The sequence below is a fragment of the Pantherophis guttatus genome, chromosome 4, assembly GCF_059756535.1.
Source record: "Pantherophis guttatus breed Tessera chromosome 4, ASM5975653v1, whole genome shotgun sequence".
NCBI classification, from domain to species: domain Eukaryota; kingdom Metazoa; phylum Chordata; class Lepidosauria; order Squamata; family Colubridae; genus Pantherophis; species Pantherophis guttatus.
In genome coordinates, this window is record NC_142066.1 from 38,398,081 (window position 1) to 38,418,506 (window position 20,426).

The window sequence follows — 20,426 nt, forward strand, 5'->3', positions numbered from 1 at the left end:
ATTGATGTCCAGAAAGAAGAAATTGAATGAAATAATGAAAATTGAATTAATGGGCGCAGTAACAAAAGGAAAGGGCATGGCAATAGAAGAACATGATGATGTCATGTCATCGTAACTATATATGGAATACTTACTACAAAAGAACTAATTTTATAGAATCTCTAACTTTAATTATATTGAAATTAAAAAGAAATATCTTTGGACAGATTGGAGAAAGAAAAAAATGGAATATATTGTGTAGCAAGATAAGAAAAATATTACAGTTTGACTAAAATGGATGTAATGTTTTCTGTGTATTTGATGTCTGAATAATGCTAGGAAGTGTCTTCCTCCTTCTCTTTCTTCTTTCTCTTTCTTTCTTTTCTTTTTCCTTTATTTTTCCCCTCTTTTATCTTTTTTAATTTTTTTTAAAAAAATTCTGTTATATCTTTATCCTTTTCTTTTTTCTTTTTCTTTTGCTTTCTCTTTCCTTTTTATTTCTTATTGTTGTTGTTGTTGTTGTTGTTGTTGTTGTTGTTATTATTATTATTATTATTATTATTATTATTATTATTATTATTCTCTCTCTCTCTTTACCTTTATCTTAATTGAAGTTGACTATATATAAATATTAATTTGATTAGGAAACAAGAGTACAAATGATTGAAGAAAAATATGATCTTTGAATGTCTTAATGCTTACACTAAATTTTGAATTTTTAATAAGTTTTTACAGACTTAAAAATTAAATTTTCAAGGTGGGAAAATGTGATTTCTATACAAAAACTACAAAAAGTATGAAAAGAATGAATGAATTTTGGAACATTAATAAAAATTATCTATAGACTTAACAATTATAGAAAATTGATTTTAAATTATAGAAAATTGATTTAAAGTTCAAAATGTTGCTTTTTATAGAAAAATAAGAAATAAGTTTGAAATGGGAGAAATTTAAAGGGAATTTATAGCTTAGGAGAGAGTAGGTGAGAAGAAATTTGTTATAATACATTTTTATTTTAAATTAGGAGTAGGAGACATGGAGGAGAATATGTTGAAAAATAATATAGGTAATATATTTTGAATATATTGTGAATTAGTTAAAACTAAACAGCCAAACAATGGCTAAAATAAAATTTAGCTAAACAATAGCTAAAATAAAATCCAAGAACTAGCTAAACAAATGAAGTTAGGAGTAGAGGAAAGCATGATCCTGGAGAACAGTTAAAGCAAAGCTGTGACCCAATTTAATAAATAGAGTTAGAGTGGAGGAAAGCATGATGCTGGAGAACAGCTGAAATAATGTTGTGAACCAGTCACAAATAGAGAAAGCATTGCTGGAAAACAACTAATTGAGTTGTGAACCAGTTTAACAATAGATTTAGGAGGAGTGGAGGAGACAATGTTGGAGAGCAGTTAAAGCCAAACTGTGAACCAGCTAAATAAGTAAGGTTAGGAGTGGAGGAAAGCATCACTGGGAAATAGCTATCTAAGTCACAAACCAGCTAAATATTAGATTTAGTAGCAATTGAGAGCAAGCCTGAAGTAAGCAAAAATAAAGTATTTTGGGAGTAATAAATTATAGATGGAAATGTTGAATGAATGTTGAAATGATTTTGAAATGATTTTAAGAGAGGAGAAAAATATTTTATGTTAAGACTATGGACACTAGAGGTCATCTAAGAGAGGTAAAATATAGATTAGATGTAATGGGTTTTAGGATTAAGGAATATATATGAAATACTGATTGTTAAAATGATAAAGATCAAGAATGGTGTTTATTTGGAAATGATTGAATATAAGAATAAGCTGTGTATATTTGGAGTTTAAGATTTAGGGTGATATAGTAGAATGTTAAATAATTAGAATAAGATGCTAGAATGTGCGATAAAAAACTGGGATTAGATTTTCTTTTTTTTTCTTTAAAATGTAAATGGTTGAAATATGGAATTGAATTGGTTAAGGGAGTATGTACCTATTTTGTGCCAGATCAAACCTTTGCTCTAAAAAGATGTATTTTATGTTTTATGTTTAAAAATAAATAAAAAAAATTTCAAAAAAAAATAAATTTAATAAATGTCTTATTGGTCATTTAGGCAGATATTTAAATATTTTTTGTTGTGCATTGTGTTAGTTGTTTTTGTTTCTGCTGAAATTCATGAGAATCACACAGGAAAAGGTTACTTAGTATATAACAGAGAAATATCTTCTTTTTAGTTTCATTTGAATATGTGATGTTTAATTCTTATTTCAAAGCAGGGGTATAATGCTCCCAGTTCAGACCGGCTCGGGCAAGTAGATAGCGATGGTGGCTGGCAGTTCGGAGAACTGGTAGCAAAAATCCCTGCCCCCCCATGCCCAGCTGAGCCGCACGATCATCAGAGGCTTTTTTTCTTTTAAATGCCTCTGATGAGCCAAGCTCTGATGATCCCAGCTGAGTTGCCTGCGGATCAGGCAACTCAGCTTGGATTGTCAGAGCCATTTTAAAAAAAAAAGCTTTTTCTTTTAAATGGCTCTGACGATCCAAGCTCTGACGATCCCAGCTGACTTGCCTGCCGATCAGGCAACTCAGCTTGGATCATCAGAGCCATTTAAAAGAAAAAAAGTTTTTTTTTCTTTTAAATGGCTCTGACGATCCAAGCTCTGACGATTCCAGCTGAGTTGCCTGATCATCAGAGGGTTTTTAAAAAACCCTGTGCTGATCAGGCAACTCAGCTGGGATCGTCAGAGCCTTTTGAAAGCATTTTTTAACATAGTTTTACATGTAAAAAATGGTTTTAAAAGTAAAAAAAAAATGGCCACGCCCACCAAGTCACATTACCCCCCCCACCAAGCCACGCCTACAGAACTGGTAGTAACAAATTTTAGATTTCACCACTGTTTCAAAGTAAAATCTTTCCTACTTCAACCATGCTAAATCTAAATTCAGAAGTACTATCATTCTTCCCCTTCGTTAAATTTAAAGTGCATAAATATGCTTTTCTACACATAATAAAATATATTCTCTTACACTCATGTTTTGTGGATATCCTCGTTACTTTGAAAAAAATAATCAAGGAATCACTAAAAGACACAGCTGACATTTTAAGCCCCATTTGCCAATGGCTATCCATAATGGTTTATGGTGGTTATTTTGTTTTGATTTAAATCCATGGGACAAAAAATGAAGTTATTTGGAGAAAATGTAATCTTCTGAAATTATAATAATAAACTTTGTAGTGCAAAACATTAAACATTGTATAATCTGAATTTCTTAAAATTGTTGTATAATATTTATCTTAGAATTCTAACAATCATATTGTGCCTTTTATCAACTTAGTTATCAGTAAAGATCCAAATAGAGCCAATAAAAAAAATTATGATATAAATAATTGTAATTGTAAATAGTTTACTATAGGTAGTAAAACATTTTACAAAACTCACCACCACAAAACAATAAAGCAAATAAAATGATACAATTCACATATTAGAATTTTTAAATATGTAGGATATTATAATGTATGGTTTTACAGGCCATGGACAGCCATATTTCTCCTTGCCTGGAATAAAGGATTTTGAGGGGAAATTATTATATTATAAGTGATATCAATGCTTCCATTCTGAGTTTTATAATGTTCATAGATTTGTTTTCCAGAAGATATGAGGCATCAACCATATTTGTTTGATTGTTTGTTTGTTTGTTTGTTTGTTTGTTTGCTCCTTAACTTTAAAAGTATTGAAGGTTCAACCCTAACCAGATGCCATAACAGAATTTCTAAGTTTGATGACCAATAGGAAAGTGATTTTTTTTTCAAGTCACTTAGAAAAATGAAGTTGCCCATTAAAGTAGTATTAATTGATTGAACTAGTTGTTTATGTTCTTAAATTCTGTAGATTTATTCCCATATGAGCATACTGCTTTGTGTGTGTGTGTTTTCTTCCCATGTGCAGTAAATACTATATTTAAACCAAATACAGAAGCAAAGTTAAAAATTGTTGAAGGTATATTCTGCTTTGAGAGATGTATGTATGTATGTATGTATGTATGTATGTATGTATGTATGTATATCGCAGATAAAAATGCATTTATTTTCTCTTAATTCTCATCTTCAGTTATCAACTTTACATAATTGAGCAAGAAGTTTCATTAAGGTATGACTTGTCTGAATATTTATCAAAAGTTGATATGTATGTGTTTTATTCCAGGGATTTCTATTTCAAATATTTTTTCTTCAATCACATTTTTTACAGGTATACTGTACAGTTTACAGGTATTTGAACATCAGATCAATCTAGGTGTATAACGAAATAGGTAAAATAGAGAAGGAAGGGAAGGAGGTGGAAACAAAGTCAAACACTGTGTATCTATGGAGTATACTAATTGCTTGATTCAAACTAATACTATCAAAAAATCTAGTTGGATTGTCTTTTGGATGCTTTATTCTAGGCAGAATAAACCCCCTCTCTCTCCATATATGACCACCTGTCTTTCAAATGAAATTCTATGTGGCTAACATCAGATTACAAACAACAAAAATATTAAAACAGAACTATAAAATCACATAACATTGGTTGCTACTCACATATCTCTCTCTATATATATGCCTTTGTATATGTCATATAACACTTTTGCCCAATTCTTACAACGTTTGTTGTTGCCTATATGTATTTAAATAGATTAATATTATCAAGCTCTGCCTTTATGGATTTATTTATTTATTTATTTTAATGCCTAACTCTTTTCTGTGAAGCATATATTATCAACATTTCAGCTGTTGTCAAAATTGTAGAGCATTGCTTGATAATCTGAGAAGTATTCTAATACAATATAATTGCAAACTGTTTTTAATGTAGTTTCCAACTCTTAATTATACTAAATTTGGTGCTTTTTCTGAAGGGTTTTGTATTATTAAATGAAGCTAACAATAACATATGCATAATAACACACTGTGTTGCAAGCAGCACTTGGTTTAAAACTGTCAAATCTTGGACTAATTGAAGATTATAAATATAAGGATACATTCAATTGCTGTTTAATTGCTGACCTAATGAAATTTTTCTGGAATACAATTAAATCTAAATCATCTACATATAATTAGTTAGTAGTAACCCATTATTCCTTGGAAAGTTCATCGTAGTCAACATAGGTTTATCATCTAGGCATTTGATATAACCAAATATCTTTTAGAGTCAATAATAGTGTTATATAACTACTTTTAGACTTTCTATTTATACTTTCTGTACACTTTTTTAAATATGCTGAGACACTTTCTTTACTCTCTCTGGGTTCATATTAGCATTGTTTGAAGATTATGTGGAGTATCAGTCTGACTAAGGTAGCACTGAGCCATCTTGACATAAAATGTATTCCTTGGTTCATGATATTTCACACACATACCAAAAACTCAGAACTTTTGGCATGATGGGCAATGCTGCTCTCATCGTTTAATGAAAGCAATAGAATCTTGGGATATCTGTGGTACAAAATTAAACTGTATATGATTTGCTTTCAATATTGTATTCCAGTTTGGCTCAATGTTTGCTCAAACATAAAATTATAGTAAAATCAAGATAGATAGGATGGAGTGGAACTAGTAATAGCAGGAAACAATGCTCAGAAAAGCAGTTACAAACACTAAAATGTATTCTATCTATCTATCTAAACATATTTAGTTCACAAAAGGAGTTCAGTTTGGGGGAAAAAAAGCTTTGGGGGAAAAAAAGCTCTCCTTTAGTCTTTTGTATATGGTGTTTCTATTAGCATTAGAAATAAAACAATATTAAAAAGGATTCAACGGTCATTTTTCCACATTAAGATTGTTCAAACATCCCCATTAACTCTTCATATTTATTTATTTATTTATTGGTTCGATTTATATGCCGCCCTTTTCCGGAGACTCAGTGTGGCTTACAATGCGTTAAACAATAGCCTTCATACTTCTGTATATACCTGCTTAGTAGGGCTTTCGTCCCCCCCCCCAAGCGGTGTTCTTTTTTATACAAAGTCAGCTTATTGCCCCCACAAACCGGGTCCTCATTTTACCTTCCTCGAAAGGATGGATGGCTGAGTCAACCTTGAATATTTGCCATATTGATTGCTGAGTCTTAGAAAAACAATGAGGGATGATGACAATAATTATATAGAAATAAATATTGCCAGAGCCTATGAATTCATCTTAATCCATTCTCTTTATTATCAGACCAATAGGCAAATTCTTTTCAATGAAAGTTCACCATCTCAATTAACATTGACTTTTGAGGACCAGAACTCTGTACAAAAATTATAATTTGAAAAGTTCTTTTTTCTTTGCTGTGGCAGGAAGTCTTCAAAAGTTCTGCAGTAACTGTCTCACTTTCTTTGTTATCAATTCCATTGTAGCTGAACATTGTATCAGTTTTCACAATGCCCTCATTTTCAAATTTTCCTTAGTTGAAACAAATGTGATGTTTCCTGCCTTTTTCTGAACTGAATAAGGTGCTAAAATTTCACATATTACTAATAAACTTCCTTATTTTACTGTTTTCTAAATTAATTTTAAATATTTTCTGCCTATTTAATAAAGATCCTCATAGAAATGGTTTTATGAAAGAATCCAATGACCAATAATACAAACCCCATGAGAAAGAAGAGGACAAATGGTTAAGTTCACACAAGATAATCATTTTATACCAGTATACCCAACATGGATCAATTCTAAAATTATGCAACCCCATGTTAGCTTATTACAGCATGTTTTATGAATTTGACATTACTTCACACTTGGTAGATATATAATTTCTTGGCAAGAGAATAAGTATCAAAGTATGTCATGTAATGTATAATATATGACCAGTGTGTGATATCTTTGATTACACAAATGCACTTTATCTTTAAACTAGCTTTGGATCATTGGATAATTGTCTGAAATTATAAATGCTGTAAACTGCCTAGAGTGGTCTCTAGTCAAGATAGGTGGCATAGAAAGAAAGAAAGAAAGAAAGAAAGAAAGAAAGAAAGAAAGAAAGAAAGAAAGAAAGAAAGAAAGAAAGAAAGAAAGAACATACCTACATATCTGCATACATACATGTATAAACAAGTAAGTAAATAAATAAATGTACAGTCAGGTCCATAAATATTGGGACATCGACACAATTCTAACATCTTTGGCTCTATACACCACCACAATGGAGTTGGAATGAAACAAACACAATGTGCATTAACTGAAGACTGTCAGCTTTAATTTGAGGGTATGTACATCCAACTCAGGTGAATGGTGTAGGACTTACAGCAGTTTGCATATGTGCCTCCCACTTGTTAAGGGACCAAAAGTAATGGGACAGAATAATAATCATAAATCAAACTTTCCCTTCTTAATACTTGGTTGCAAATCCTTTGCAGTCAATCACAGCCTGAAGTCTGGAACACATAGACATCACCAGATGCTGGGTTTCATCCCTGGTGATGCTCTGCCAGGCCTCTACTGCAACTGTCTTCAGTTCCTGCTTGTTCTTGGGGCATTTTCCCTTCAGTTTTGTCTTCAGCAAGTGAAATGCATGCTCAATGGGATTCAGGTCAGGTGATTGACTTGGCCATTGCATAACATTCCACTTCTGTCCCTTCAAAAACTCTTTGGTTGCTTTTGCAGTATGCTTTGGGTCATTGTCCATCTGCACTGTGAAGCGCCGTCCAATGAGTTCTGCAGCATTTGGCTGAATGTGAGCAGATAATATTGCCTGAAACACTTCAGAATTCATCCTGCTGCTTTTGTCAGCAGTCACATCATCAATAAATACAAGAGAACCAGTTCCATTGGCAGCCATACATGACCACACCATGACACTACCACCACCATGCTTCACTGATGAGGTGGTATGCTTAGGATCATGAGCAATTCCTTTCCTTATCCATACTCTTCTCTTCCCATCACTCTGGTACAAGTTGATCTTGGTCTCATCTGTCCATAGGATCTTGTTCCAGAACTGTGAAGGCTTTGTTAGATGTTGTTTGGCAAACTCTAATCTGGCCTTCCTGTTTTTGAGGCTCACCAATGGTTTACATCTTGTGGTGAACCCTCTCTATTCACTCTGGTGAAGTCTTCTCTTGATTGTTGACTTTAACACACATACACCTACCTCCTGGAGAGTGTCTTGATCTGGCCAACTGTTGTGAAGGGTGTTTTCTTCACCAGGGAAAGAATTCTTCGGTCATCCACCACACTTGTTTTCCGTGGTCTCCCAGGTCTTTTGGTGTTGCTCAGCTCACCGGTGCATTCCTTCTTTTTGAGAATGTTTCAAACAGTTGTTTTGGCCACGCCTAATGTTCTTGCTATCGCTCTGATGTGTTTGTTTTGTTACTTCAGCCTAATGATGGCTTGCTTCACTGATAGTGACAGCTCTTTGGATCTCATCTTGAGAGTTGACAGCAACAGATTCCAAATGCAAATAGCACACAATGAACTCTGGGCCTTTTATCTGCACATTGTAATTGGGGTAATGAGGGAATATCACACACCTGGCCATGGAACAGCTGAGAAGCCAATTGTCCCATTACTTTTGGTCCCTTAACAAGTGGGAGGCACATATACAAACTGCTGTAAGTCCTACACCGTTCACCTGAGTTGGATGTAAATACCCTCAAATTAAAGCTGACAGTCTGCAGTTAACACACATTGTGTTTGTTTCATTCCAACTCCATTGTGATGGTGTATAGAGCCAAAGATGCTAGAATTGTGTCGATGTCCCAATATTTCTGGACCTGACTGTATATATATATCTTCCCCATATTGGAAGCATTTTTTTTTAGTATTTGACAAAGAAATCCATTATCTATATAGAACCAACTTCTTCCCTGTCCCAATATTTATGGACCTGACTGTAGCTAATGGCAATAAACTAACCCAGAAATATCTTTCAAACATACAAGTAACCAGATAAGATACATATCATCTGTTGCCAAGGGAGGAATGAATAAGTGCATGGATAAAGTAAAGAGACTAAATAGGATTGCTTTGACATTCAAGTACAAATTTGTCTCTCCTTTTTAACTATGTGAAGTTGTACCTGTTTAACACCACCAACAATAGTTTCCCAGAAAGGTCACTGGCACCAATAATTTATAGCTGCTGTGAATTAAAAAAAGAAGTTTTATCCAATTCTGGGATATATAGTCAGTTATTCCAATATAGAGGTACATTCAGAAAAGCATTCTTCTCAGAGACATCAAAGAATATTATACCATAACTACATCTTGCATTGGATAGGTTTATTTTGATTGAGAAACATGAATAGTGTCTGCTTACCTTTTGCTATTATAAATGTCTTATGTTCCTATTAGGACCATAAAATAATGGTCCTAATGTATAAAAAAAAAATTCATGCCTCATCATTTTTCTTCTTTTTATCTATCATTTGTTACAGACTTGTACCTTATTAGTTAAGTTTTATTATGTTTGACTTGTATGTATTTTTTGTAACATTGAACAATTATTTCTTTCTACTTGTATCACCTTCTGCTTCTTTTTTAGTGATGGAAAACCAAACAGAAGTTAGAGAATTCATCTTATTAGGCTTTAGCAAAGTCATGACACTTAAGAAAATACTCTTTGCAATCTTTCTGATGTTGTATTTGGCAACTTTACTTGGGAATGGAGCTATTTGTATTGTAGTTTTAACTGAACAACACCTTCACAGCCCCATGTACTTTTTCCTTGGAAATCTTTCCTGCCTTGATATCTTCCACTCCTCAACAACAGTACCAAAGATGCTCTCTGGCTTTCTGTCAGAACTGCAGACAGTTTCATTCAATGACTGCATGACCCAGCTGTTCTTCTTCTACTTCCTGGGCAGCAGTGAAGCTATTCTTCTTGGCGTCATGGCCTATGACCGCTATGTTGCTATATGCAAGCCTTTGCACTATACCATCCTCATGAGAAAAGAGATTTGCATCCTGATGGCAGCAGCTTCCCTGTCCACTGGTCTTCTTCATGCTTTGATGCATGCAGTAGTGACTGCTCATCTACCTTTTTGTGGACCAAATCATATTGAACATTTTGTCTGTGATACAAAACCATTGTTAAAACTGGCTTGTGGTGGCACACAACTCAGCCTTATGCTTCTCAATACTGTGACCAGCTTCATTGCAATTGGCCCTTTTCTTATCACAGTCCTCTCTTATCTCTACATTATTACTTTCCTCCTCTTCAAAATGCAGTCCCAAAGTGGGCGGCAAAAAGCTTTCTCCACTTGTGGATCTCACCTGTCTGTGGTGGCTTTACTTTATGTTCCTGTGTTGCTTAATTACATGATTCCTACAGTGGGTACCTCATCTCAACGAGACATGATACTGACTCTTATGTATAGTGCAATTACCCCTGTTTTGAACCCACTTATTTATATACTGAGAAATCAGGATGTTAAAAGAGCAGTGAAAAAGATTTGGGTTAAAACAACACCTTTTGTTTAGAGTAAATGCTGAAAATATATTTTACCCATTATAATTCATTGTCACTAATGCGACATTTGATCTTCCCAAACTTTTCATTCTCATTTGAACTGTCTTTTTCATTTCATTTCTTATATTTGTATACCGCCTTTTATCCCACGGGCAGATAAAATTTAGATTTATTCCTGGTAGAATAATCTTGAAAGTTTATTTCTGCTGATAGAAAACACAAAACCACCAATATATATATATTATGTTTCAGTGTGGATTGGATCCTCAGTTTCCCCAATCTTACCTTACTTTATTCATTACCTTCATCACTGCAGCATCACTGCACTGTTTTTGAATACTTGCCTCTTCGTTTTCCATGTTGAATGAGACTAATAAGATTTTTAGTTTTACATTTTTGTTTGTACTTCAAATTATGAATGGAAGTCCATTACAGGCATTGTACACTTTTCAATATAAGGTACTTTGACTTTTTAAAATATGAATGTTGGTATGCTGATTTTTATTATTACAGCAACTTCAATATGGAAAATACACCTCTTATCAATATCTCTGAGAATGTTGCAGTTTATGGAGATATGCAGTTTGTGAATCAAAGGTTACCCATTAATACAATAAGTGATATAATTCTATGGTATTTCATGATGGAAAACTCATGGCATCTGCATGGAAAGAAGGTTTAGCAGAGAAAGCAACTGTGGCAAAATACATTTACTTATCAATTATGCAAAGAAGAAAGGCAGATATATTGGGGAACTATTAGTCACCTAGTATCAATGTCTAAGAGGGATATAGAGCAGCCAGAAATGCTTCTACAATGTAATTAATATCCACCATACTAAGGAACCCCAAAGACAAAATTGAGTTAGAAAATCAAGGAGTATATGAAATCCCATACACCGCCTGCCCCACCACATACATCGGACAAACCAACAGACGAATAAGTGCACGCATAGAAGAACACAAGAACTCAGTCAGAAAAGAGGAACCAACTTCTTCCCTGGTCCAACACCTTAAAGCCACAGGACATGATATTGACTTTAAAAAGACCAGAACTATCGCCAAAACTGAACACTTTAACAACAGAATAATCAGAGAAGCCATCGAGATAGAAAAATGCCCACACAGCATGAACAAACGAGACGATACCTCCCGCCTACCAGCCATTTGGAAACCTGCCCTTATTGACAAACGAGTCCCTAACACGATGAATGACACCAGACCCACACTCACGAGAGCCACACAGGATGTCACCACCACACATCCACGCAGAAAGCAGACTCAAACCCACACTGATAATGAGCCATGACCAAGGACCAGAAGCCAGACCGCAGCTGCATCATTAGCCACTTTAAACCCCTCCAATCCATACATGAAGCAGACTGACACCCACCATGAAGAGCTCGCACGGCCACAAACATGAAGCCAAACAACAACAACGAAGCTCACCAGCTCAAATCCCCCTGCAACTCAGACTAAGCTGAGCGCAACCAAGCCCCCACCCAAACAGAACACACCCCCAGCCAATCAGAGCACAACCAACCCCCCATCCAATCAGAGCACAGCCAAGCCCCTAACCAATCAGAACACAGCCAAGTTCACACCCCCACTAGCAGTTAAAAGGAAGAGACAGCTGCGATCTCACATTGCTCCTGGAAGCACGAAGCCGAGAACACCAGCCTGAAGATGACGAATGAGACTTCGTCGAAACGTCGCCAAGAGACTTCCAATTTTACGTGGGAGAAGACCCGAATAACCAAAGACCTACACACACACACACACACACACACACACACACACACACACATATATATGTGTGTGTGTGTGTGTGTGTGTGTGTGTGTGTGTAAGTTTTCACGGGTATATATGTGTGTATAGTTAATATTTCGGGTTTCGGGTTTCTTCCCGTGTAATTGTGGATATATCATAGGCTCACCGTTACAAAATCTAGCCAGATATCTAGCAAAACACCTGCAACCTTACGCAGAATCTACTGCTTCATATGTACAGAACTCATACAATTTCATACAAATAATAAAAAAGCAACACATAAAAGAAAATGACCTTCTTGTAAGCTTCGATGTTGTATCACTATTCACACAAATACCTGTCAAAGAAGCCCTGTCATCAATTAAAAACAAATATCAACTACTGAAACATATCACAGATTTAACAGAACATTGTTTATCCAACACATATTTCATACACAGAGGACAGAGATATAAACAAGTAGAAGGTGCACCAATGGGATCACCATCATCACTAGTCATCGCTAATCTTTTCATGGAAGAATTCGAATCCAATGCTTTAGAAAAAACTGTTAACAAACCAAAATTATGGCTCAGATACGTTGATGACCCTTTTGTGATCTGGCCACATGGAAGAGATAAACTGGAAAACTTCTTAGTATATTTGAACAGCTCCATCCCAAAATAAAGTTCACCATGGAGATAGAATCAGAAAACCAGTTACCTTTCCTCGATGTATTAATTTATTAAAAATCTGATGGCACCTTAGGACATACCATCTATCAAAAGAAGACACATATGAACCACTATCTCAATGCCACCATCCAGCACAAATAAACTCTGTTGCCAAAACATTAACCACAAGAACTAAACGTCTGGCTGATGAAGCACATTTACAAACAGAATTATATACACTAACTAATGTACTGACATCAAATGGGTTCTGTAGAAATAAAGTCATCAATATGATCCAACATGCAACACCTAGACAGAAGAAAAAACAACAAGAGGAACAAAACAATGGGAAAGCCATCTCGCCCTATATAAGGGGAACAACAGATAAAATTAGCAAAGTACTACATAGACACAACATCAAAACCATATTTTGCACAAATAGAAAGATATTGTCCATTCTGAGAAACCCTAAGGACAAAATAGAATTAGAAAACCAAGGCATATACGAAATCCTGTGTGCTTCCTGCCCATCAACATACATTGGACAGACCAACAGAAGAATGAGTGTGCGCATCGAGGAACACAAAAACTCAATACTAAAGCAAGAACACACATCATCATTAGTTCAACACATAAATACAACAGGACATAATATTAATTTTAATAATACAAAACCAGTTGCAAAAATAGAACATCTCAATGGCAGAATAATCAGAGAGGCAATTGAAATAGAGAAAAGACCATATTGCATGAATAAACAGGATGACACTTCACGTCTGCCTACTCTTTGGAAACCTGCTCTCATAGATAGACGAATCTTAACACCAAATATAAAACATAGATCAAGTACTAATCAAAAGACATATTTTGTCACAAGTCCCAACCAAATCATATTCAAACCAGCCACAAAGATGAAGCCCTGCCACCTGATGGAGAAAAACCGACCATACACCCGAAGCCAAGCCAATAAACACAAACTAGGACTCCCAACCAATCAGAATGAAAAGGTGGAGCCATCCCAGACTACCAGCACCAGATTTGAAATAGTAACAGCAGTTACAGCAAAAGACCCTTCACATAAGCCTGATGATGGCAGATGAGATTCTGTCGAAACGTCGCTTCTACCCTTTTAGGGATATATCCACAATTACACGGGAAGAAACCCAAAATATTAACTACACACACACACACACACACACACACACACACAATATTCCAATATTTAATGGATTACTGTATATAATATTATTTCCCACATTTGACTAGGGAAGAAGATAAGGGATCAATTTGTTTCAATCTTATAATTACTATGCAAATTAGCAATTGTGACTGGGCAGGAGACATCAAAAGCAGAAAGAGCACATCTTTCTCAACAACAGCCCCATACAATGGTACACAGGCAAACAAAAACTAGTGGCCACTTCCACCACCGAGGTGGAGTTTGTGTGCTTGTCCAAAGCCGTTAACAACCTGACATGGTTCAACGATCTGCTCAGTGACATTTGGTCAGAGCCTTCATATCCCATCGTCATACACGAAGACAACAAAGCAGCTATCGAAATATCCAAGGCCGATGCCATTGGCCAAAGGTCACATTATATAGACATTAAATATAAACATGTCAGGCAACTTTCAGAAATCGGTTTCATCAAGGCCATCCATTGCGAAACAGAGGAGCAAACAGTGGACATTCTCACTAAACCATTACAATCCAAACAGCATGCCTATCTAATGACTAAACTGTGTGTAGACATGTAAAACATATATAATTGTTTAAGATATACCTTCCGTTAGACATTTAGAGGGGTTTTTGTCAAATAGAAATGTCTAACTTCTGTATAGATCCACATATTAAGTTCAGCAAGGGTTAACCACTGATAAACATCATCATTATAGCTCCACCTTACCTCTGACTCCTCCCTCCGGGGTATAAAATCCATCCACCTTTGATCCTCCCTCAGATCGCATTGAAAACTTATAAGAGAAAGAGATAGAATTGAATTAGTTATGTGTCAGAATTTATATGATGAATATACTTATTCATAAATTAGATATAGTACTTGCTCTGCCATTCATTGAGTTATTGGGCTAGATCTATCGACTTCAACATAATCCCCTGGAGCCAGCCTCGTGTCACCTCCCGAAAAGCCAGCACCAACCAGGAGGGACAAAGGTCCAATAAACATGTGGCTGCCTTAAGTCTACCCAGAATCCTGTCCACGTCTTCGGGAGTCACAGGATCAAACTCTTCCCAGCCTCCGCCATCCCTCCTGAATCTATCCAGTCAGAGTCCAAGTCTTCCTGAATCTGAGCAATTTTGTCATACAGATATTGCACAAAGTCCTCAGCCCTACCCTCCAAGGGGTCCTCCCGCACTTTGCCGCTTTTATCGCCACTAGGTAAGTCTTAATATGAGACCTTCCCAGTGTTCGGTCGAATTCAGAAAGGCTGGCTCTCCAACTGCTCTCCAGACGTCTTTTCCAGCGCTTCATCTCCCTCAGCTCCTCGGTAAACCAAGGAGCCAGGTGAGACTGGCACCGGGTCAGAGGCCGCAAAGGCACGACCTGATCCAAGGCTCCAGCGGCTGCCCTATCCCAGGCAGCCACTAGGTCCTCAGTCGAGGTGTGAGCCAGAGCCTCAGGGAATGGTCCAAGCTCTGTCTGGAACTTATCATGGCAATCCCATGTATCAGAAACAAATTGCAAAAAGTACTTTGCTACTATGTAACTTTATTTCTGAATGCAATTCTGTATATTTTACTTGGAAGTTAATGTTCCAGATTTCAAAAGGTTAGATCTCAATAAATGCATTATCCATTGTAACCTTTACCTAATAAGGTTATGATATTTTTATATCTTAAATGAAGAAAATAGCAATTAATATAATACTGATTTTAAAAAACCCATATCAAATTTCATTACATATTTTATTACTAATCTGGATTCAATAAGCCTTTGAAATTATGTATATATAATTTATATATTGTGTTCTAAATCCCATTGCATCAATCCATTTCAAAGTAGAAAGTAGAAAAATAAATTGAATATGAAGATATATGTAAATCTTCTAATACAAGCTTTATGAAAATTTAGCATTATTGCTCTTGATTATATCCATTTTTCATTATGGTTTCATTTAATAATAGTTTATTTTCTTAATTGTATATGATCTCCAGATCACTGGGATGATTTACATCCTTGCTTTCCATCTGTGTCCTTTGTTTTAAATGAATAGAACAATCACAACAATTCATCACATTTCTGTTAGACTTAGATAAGATCTGATATTTGAAGAAGAAAGACAGTCAGGGAGTTAGGCAGAGAGAGAAGGTTCTAAAATACTTTCCAAAATGTCGTTTTCTTTGATGTGCTGTTCCAACATTTTATGTGGAAATGTAGTGAAATGTCTTTCCTTCTCAAGAAAATAACAGATCAACTCAAATGGAAGAAATTATGGAAATATTGAACAAGTAAAAGTTCAAAGAAATCCCTATAACGTATTAAAAGAATACCCATAAGAATATTGGCTAATGAGCCTAAAACTGTCTGGAGAAAATAAAAGCAATCAGTTATGAACAAATTATATCTATTGTATCTTTCGAGGGAACCAAATAACTTTGTTGATTAGATACATACTGAACTACCTTATCAATGAATTTGGTAAGAATTCATAAACAATATGACCATATTATTATAAAATTACCCATAGCTTCAGAAAGATTAGATATGGTAATATTAGCATTATATTTGCAGCTATATTTTATAGTGTTGTACAATTTAGATAAAGGCATCATTATTCTGTATATCTACAGTAGCAAGAAGTCAAAAAGACATCTATCTAGGTTGATATTTTCTTATCCAACTCCCACTGTAAAATGTTATACAATATATAATATATATAATATAAAATTTTACATATGCATGTGCATATATAAGATTATGTAAATTATGTAAATAATTTTCCTCATGCATGCATTGCAGTTTTGCATTTTGATATGCCTTTTTTATATTGACATACAAACTTTTTCCATTAGGAAAACAAAACTGTCATCACAGGCTTCATCTTGCTGGGATTTGGAGATCAGCCTGAACTGCAGATTCTATTTTTCTTACTGTTTCTTATCATTTATTTTATGACCATGACTGGGAATCTTCTCCTTGTTATTTTGGTAGTGACTGATAGACACCTTCATAATCCCATGTATTTTTTCCTGGGAAACTTATCCTGTCTGGAGATTTGCTATACCTCAACCATCTTGCCCAGAATGCTGTCCAGCTTCGTAACAGGGAATAGAAATATAACATTTTCTGGTTGTTTTACTCAGTTGTATTTATTTGGGTTCCTGGTGACTACAGAAACATGTCTTCTCTCTGTGATGTCTTATGATAGATATTTAGCTATTTGTCAGCCACTACACTATCATTTCTATATGAATAAAGAGGTTTGTATCTCTTTAGCAACTGGCTCTTGGGTAGGTGGTGGTTTTTCTGTCTCAATAGTGGTCATGTGGATGGCACAGTTAACTTATTGTGGCTTCAATTATATTGACCATTTTTATTGTGATTTTGTCCCTCTGAGTAAGTTAATTTGTAGTGATACTTCACTGTTTATTGAAATAGCCTTTCTGTTATCTTCTATATTTACATTTCCTTTATTTATGTTGACAATTGCATCTTACATTTTCATCATCTTGGCCATTTGGAGGATCCCTTCAACATTTGGGAGGCAAAAGGCATTTTCGACTTGTTCTTCTCATCTAATCGTTGTCACCATTTTCTATGGATCATTAATGATTGTTTACCTCCTGCCAGATGACTCACTAATAAGAGGTTCAACCAAACTTTTCTCTCTATTCTATACCATTCTCATTCCTATGGTCAATCCCCTCATATATAGTTTGAGGAACAAGGAAGTGAAAGAGGCTTTGAAAAAAGTACCCCAGATATTATTGCTAGACTTCTGTTTCTCAAACTGAGTGTCTCTGAATTCATCTGCTATTAATGGTAATCTCTTATCCAATGGTGAGAGATTATGTGACCTTAGGACAAAAATTCAGGGAGGCTGACAAAGCTGACTAGACGTAGATATCTTCAACGGTGGGCAAGGGGGACAAGTGACAAATATGCATGAGTTCATCCATGTTTGTTATCATTTTGACATAATTACCTCATACTGCTGACATCGCTACATTTAAACTATAGAGAAATCTATTTTTAAAATACTATACCATATTTCATTATAAATAAAAGTATAATAACATTGGTATGATTGGATGTTATCTTTCATAAATCTAAGATCACTTTTTAAAATTCTATTTATAGCTGTCTGTATGATTGGGTTGTTATGATTGAGAACTTTTTATTAGTTGATCAATAATTGTCATATGAGAATATACACATATGATTTTTTTTAATGTGCATTATTTCTTTCACTTTCTATAATGGTATATGACAATTTATTTTTATTTGTTTATATATCAAGCTTCTTAACTATCCATCTTCCTCATAGAAGGAGTAATGTATAAATGAAAAAATATATATTTATATTTGTTTTAATGAGTGGAATAAAATAAAAGTGACAGGTTTGTCTATTCAACAGAATATTTGAGATAGCATTTCATATTTGAAACTTAAAAATTATATCTTGGTGGACAATGATTGCCTTAAGAATATTACCATAAAGGAGCTGGTTCCAGATATGTGGTTCTTAGTTTAGACCCTTTGATATGAAGTATCTAAATTCAAAATATTTAAATTATGTATATTGTATTGATACAAAAGTGTATCCCCTGTTTTGCAGAAAATTTAAAATTATTAAAAAGAAATGTTTTCAAAGAAATTATTCTTATGATTTTATTCAACTACAGTTAGATAAATTCATAATTCAACAATATATATCACAGTTTTATGTTTCACAATCTTTATATTTTACCTATATTCCATTAATCTGCTCTTCTTGAATATTTAAAAGTACTATTACTGTATTGCCAGAATATGGCAATAAATGTTGACATTTGAAATTGAAAAGATCACCTTGTTTTCTATTTCTACTCTACTATACTCTACTATAATAACTTGAGGAGGTTATTGATTTAAAATCAGCATAGATGATGATGATGACTTTTATTACTGAGATGACCCTTTCTGAATTAGAAAAATTTTATCTTTCAGAATTTTTAAAATAAGTCCAGTGATACAGTATATAACCGTTTCCAGGTGTCCCCCCCACCCTTTAATTATCTGATGTACTTGTAACATTATTATTAGTGGTAGTAGCATTAGTATATGTAAACTTTAAGAGATATTAATAAAAATAGTTTCTAAAACAGTACAATATTAGTAAAATACAGAGCTCATTCATTCACCAATGGGCTCAGTGATGATATAGCTTTCAAAATATTGTATGAATAAGAGTCTTTGACAGAATTACATGTAAAATAATAATAATTTTGTAATTTCTTTTGTGGTTAAAAAAAAAAAAGTTTGAGCCAGCAATAGCTTTAAGTTTAGTCAAACATTACAGACATTATTCTATTTTAGCACTGCTGTAAAGAAAACTACAGAAACTATTAAAGTGTAGAACCAACAATAAAAAGTCCAGTTGCCAAAATTTAAATGCCAGACAATTCTACTTGGATGACTGAGAATCTTCATCGACAATCTCAGTGAATGCTTGGTATAAAATTAGAAAAATTGTCTACCACAAAATGAATCATTTTAGAGAGATGATATAGCACTGTTTATAGAAGCCAGAAAACACCACTTTTGACTCAGAGCAAGAAAAGACCTGTGGAGGCTATGACTGATGAATGGTTTGAGGATGACATTGTGGGTACATATTTTCAACGAACAGTTTTGGGATGCTTTTATATCACGATAAGCAAGATGTGTAGTAACCCATTTGATTAAGATCCTAGAAGTCCCAAGAATAGTTTTGCAAAGAATATCTTTGAATTCTGGATTTCTTCGGCAGTAATTGACTGAATTAAGAAAGTGTTAGAACAGTATAAATGACAAATACTAGCTTGTTGGAATCAACAGATGTGAAGGCCCTTGGATGTACATAGGTAAAAAGGGAAGTAGAAAATAGTGACTATCAAAAGGCATGACACATAAATGGAAAATATTTATGGAGATTCTCAATCATCCAGGTCATAATTGTCTTAAAGATGCTTTTTTAAAAGGCAACTGGACTGGTTTTTTCCTTGAGGAAGAAGAAGAGACATTTCACTTCTCATCCAAGAAGCTTAATCAGTTGTGATTCATCAGTCACAACTGATTAAGCTTTTGGATGAGAAGTGAAACATCCTCTTTTTCTTCCTCAAGAAAAACAGTGGAGTTGCTTTTTGAAAAAACATATTTGAGACATATGGAAAATACTTTCTGTTTTTCTTTGGCTGAAGGAATATGAAGCACTGTGGAGATAATATAAAAATGGGAAACAATTATTAGAGAGAATGGAACAAGGAAAATGAACAAAGCTAGTAGAAAGTCATGAGTTCAGCCAATGACATGTCAGGGTAAACTTTGAAAAGTGGTGATACATCACAGAAGACAATTATCCTGCTCTTTTGTTGGTCCGTTGCAATATTTTTTTGCTACTTTAAGATGGGTCCACTAC

The 20,426-nt window shown here is 34.4% G+C and overlaps 2 protein-coding genes across 2 annotated transcripts; both read left to right on the plus strand.

Moving 5' to 3' along the window:
• The first annotated feature begins 9,459 nt into the window (after positions 1 to 9,459).
• Positions 9,460 to 10,395, plus strand: LOC117658134 (olfactory receptor 12D1-like). The gene has a single exon (XM_034406254.3). The coding sequence runs from the start codon at positions 9,460 to 9,462 to the stop codon at positions 10,393 to 10,395; it is 936 nt and encodes a 311-aa protein (XP_034262145.3).
• A 6,061-nt stretch (positions 10,396 to 16,456) lies between these two features.
• LOC117668835 (olfactory receptor 5J3-like) lies at positions 16,457 to 17,781 on the plus strand. The gene is made up of 2 exons (XM_060693613.2): positions 16,457 to 16,465; positions 16,840 to 17,781. Exons 1-2 carry the CDS (start codon positions 16,457 to 16,459, stop codon positions 17,779 to 17,781), a joined length of 951 nt encoding a protein of 316 aa, XP_060549596.2.
• Positions 17,782 to 20,426: the final 2,645 nt, after the last annotated feature.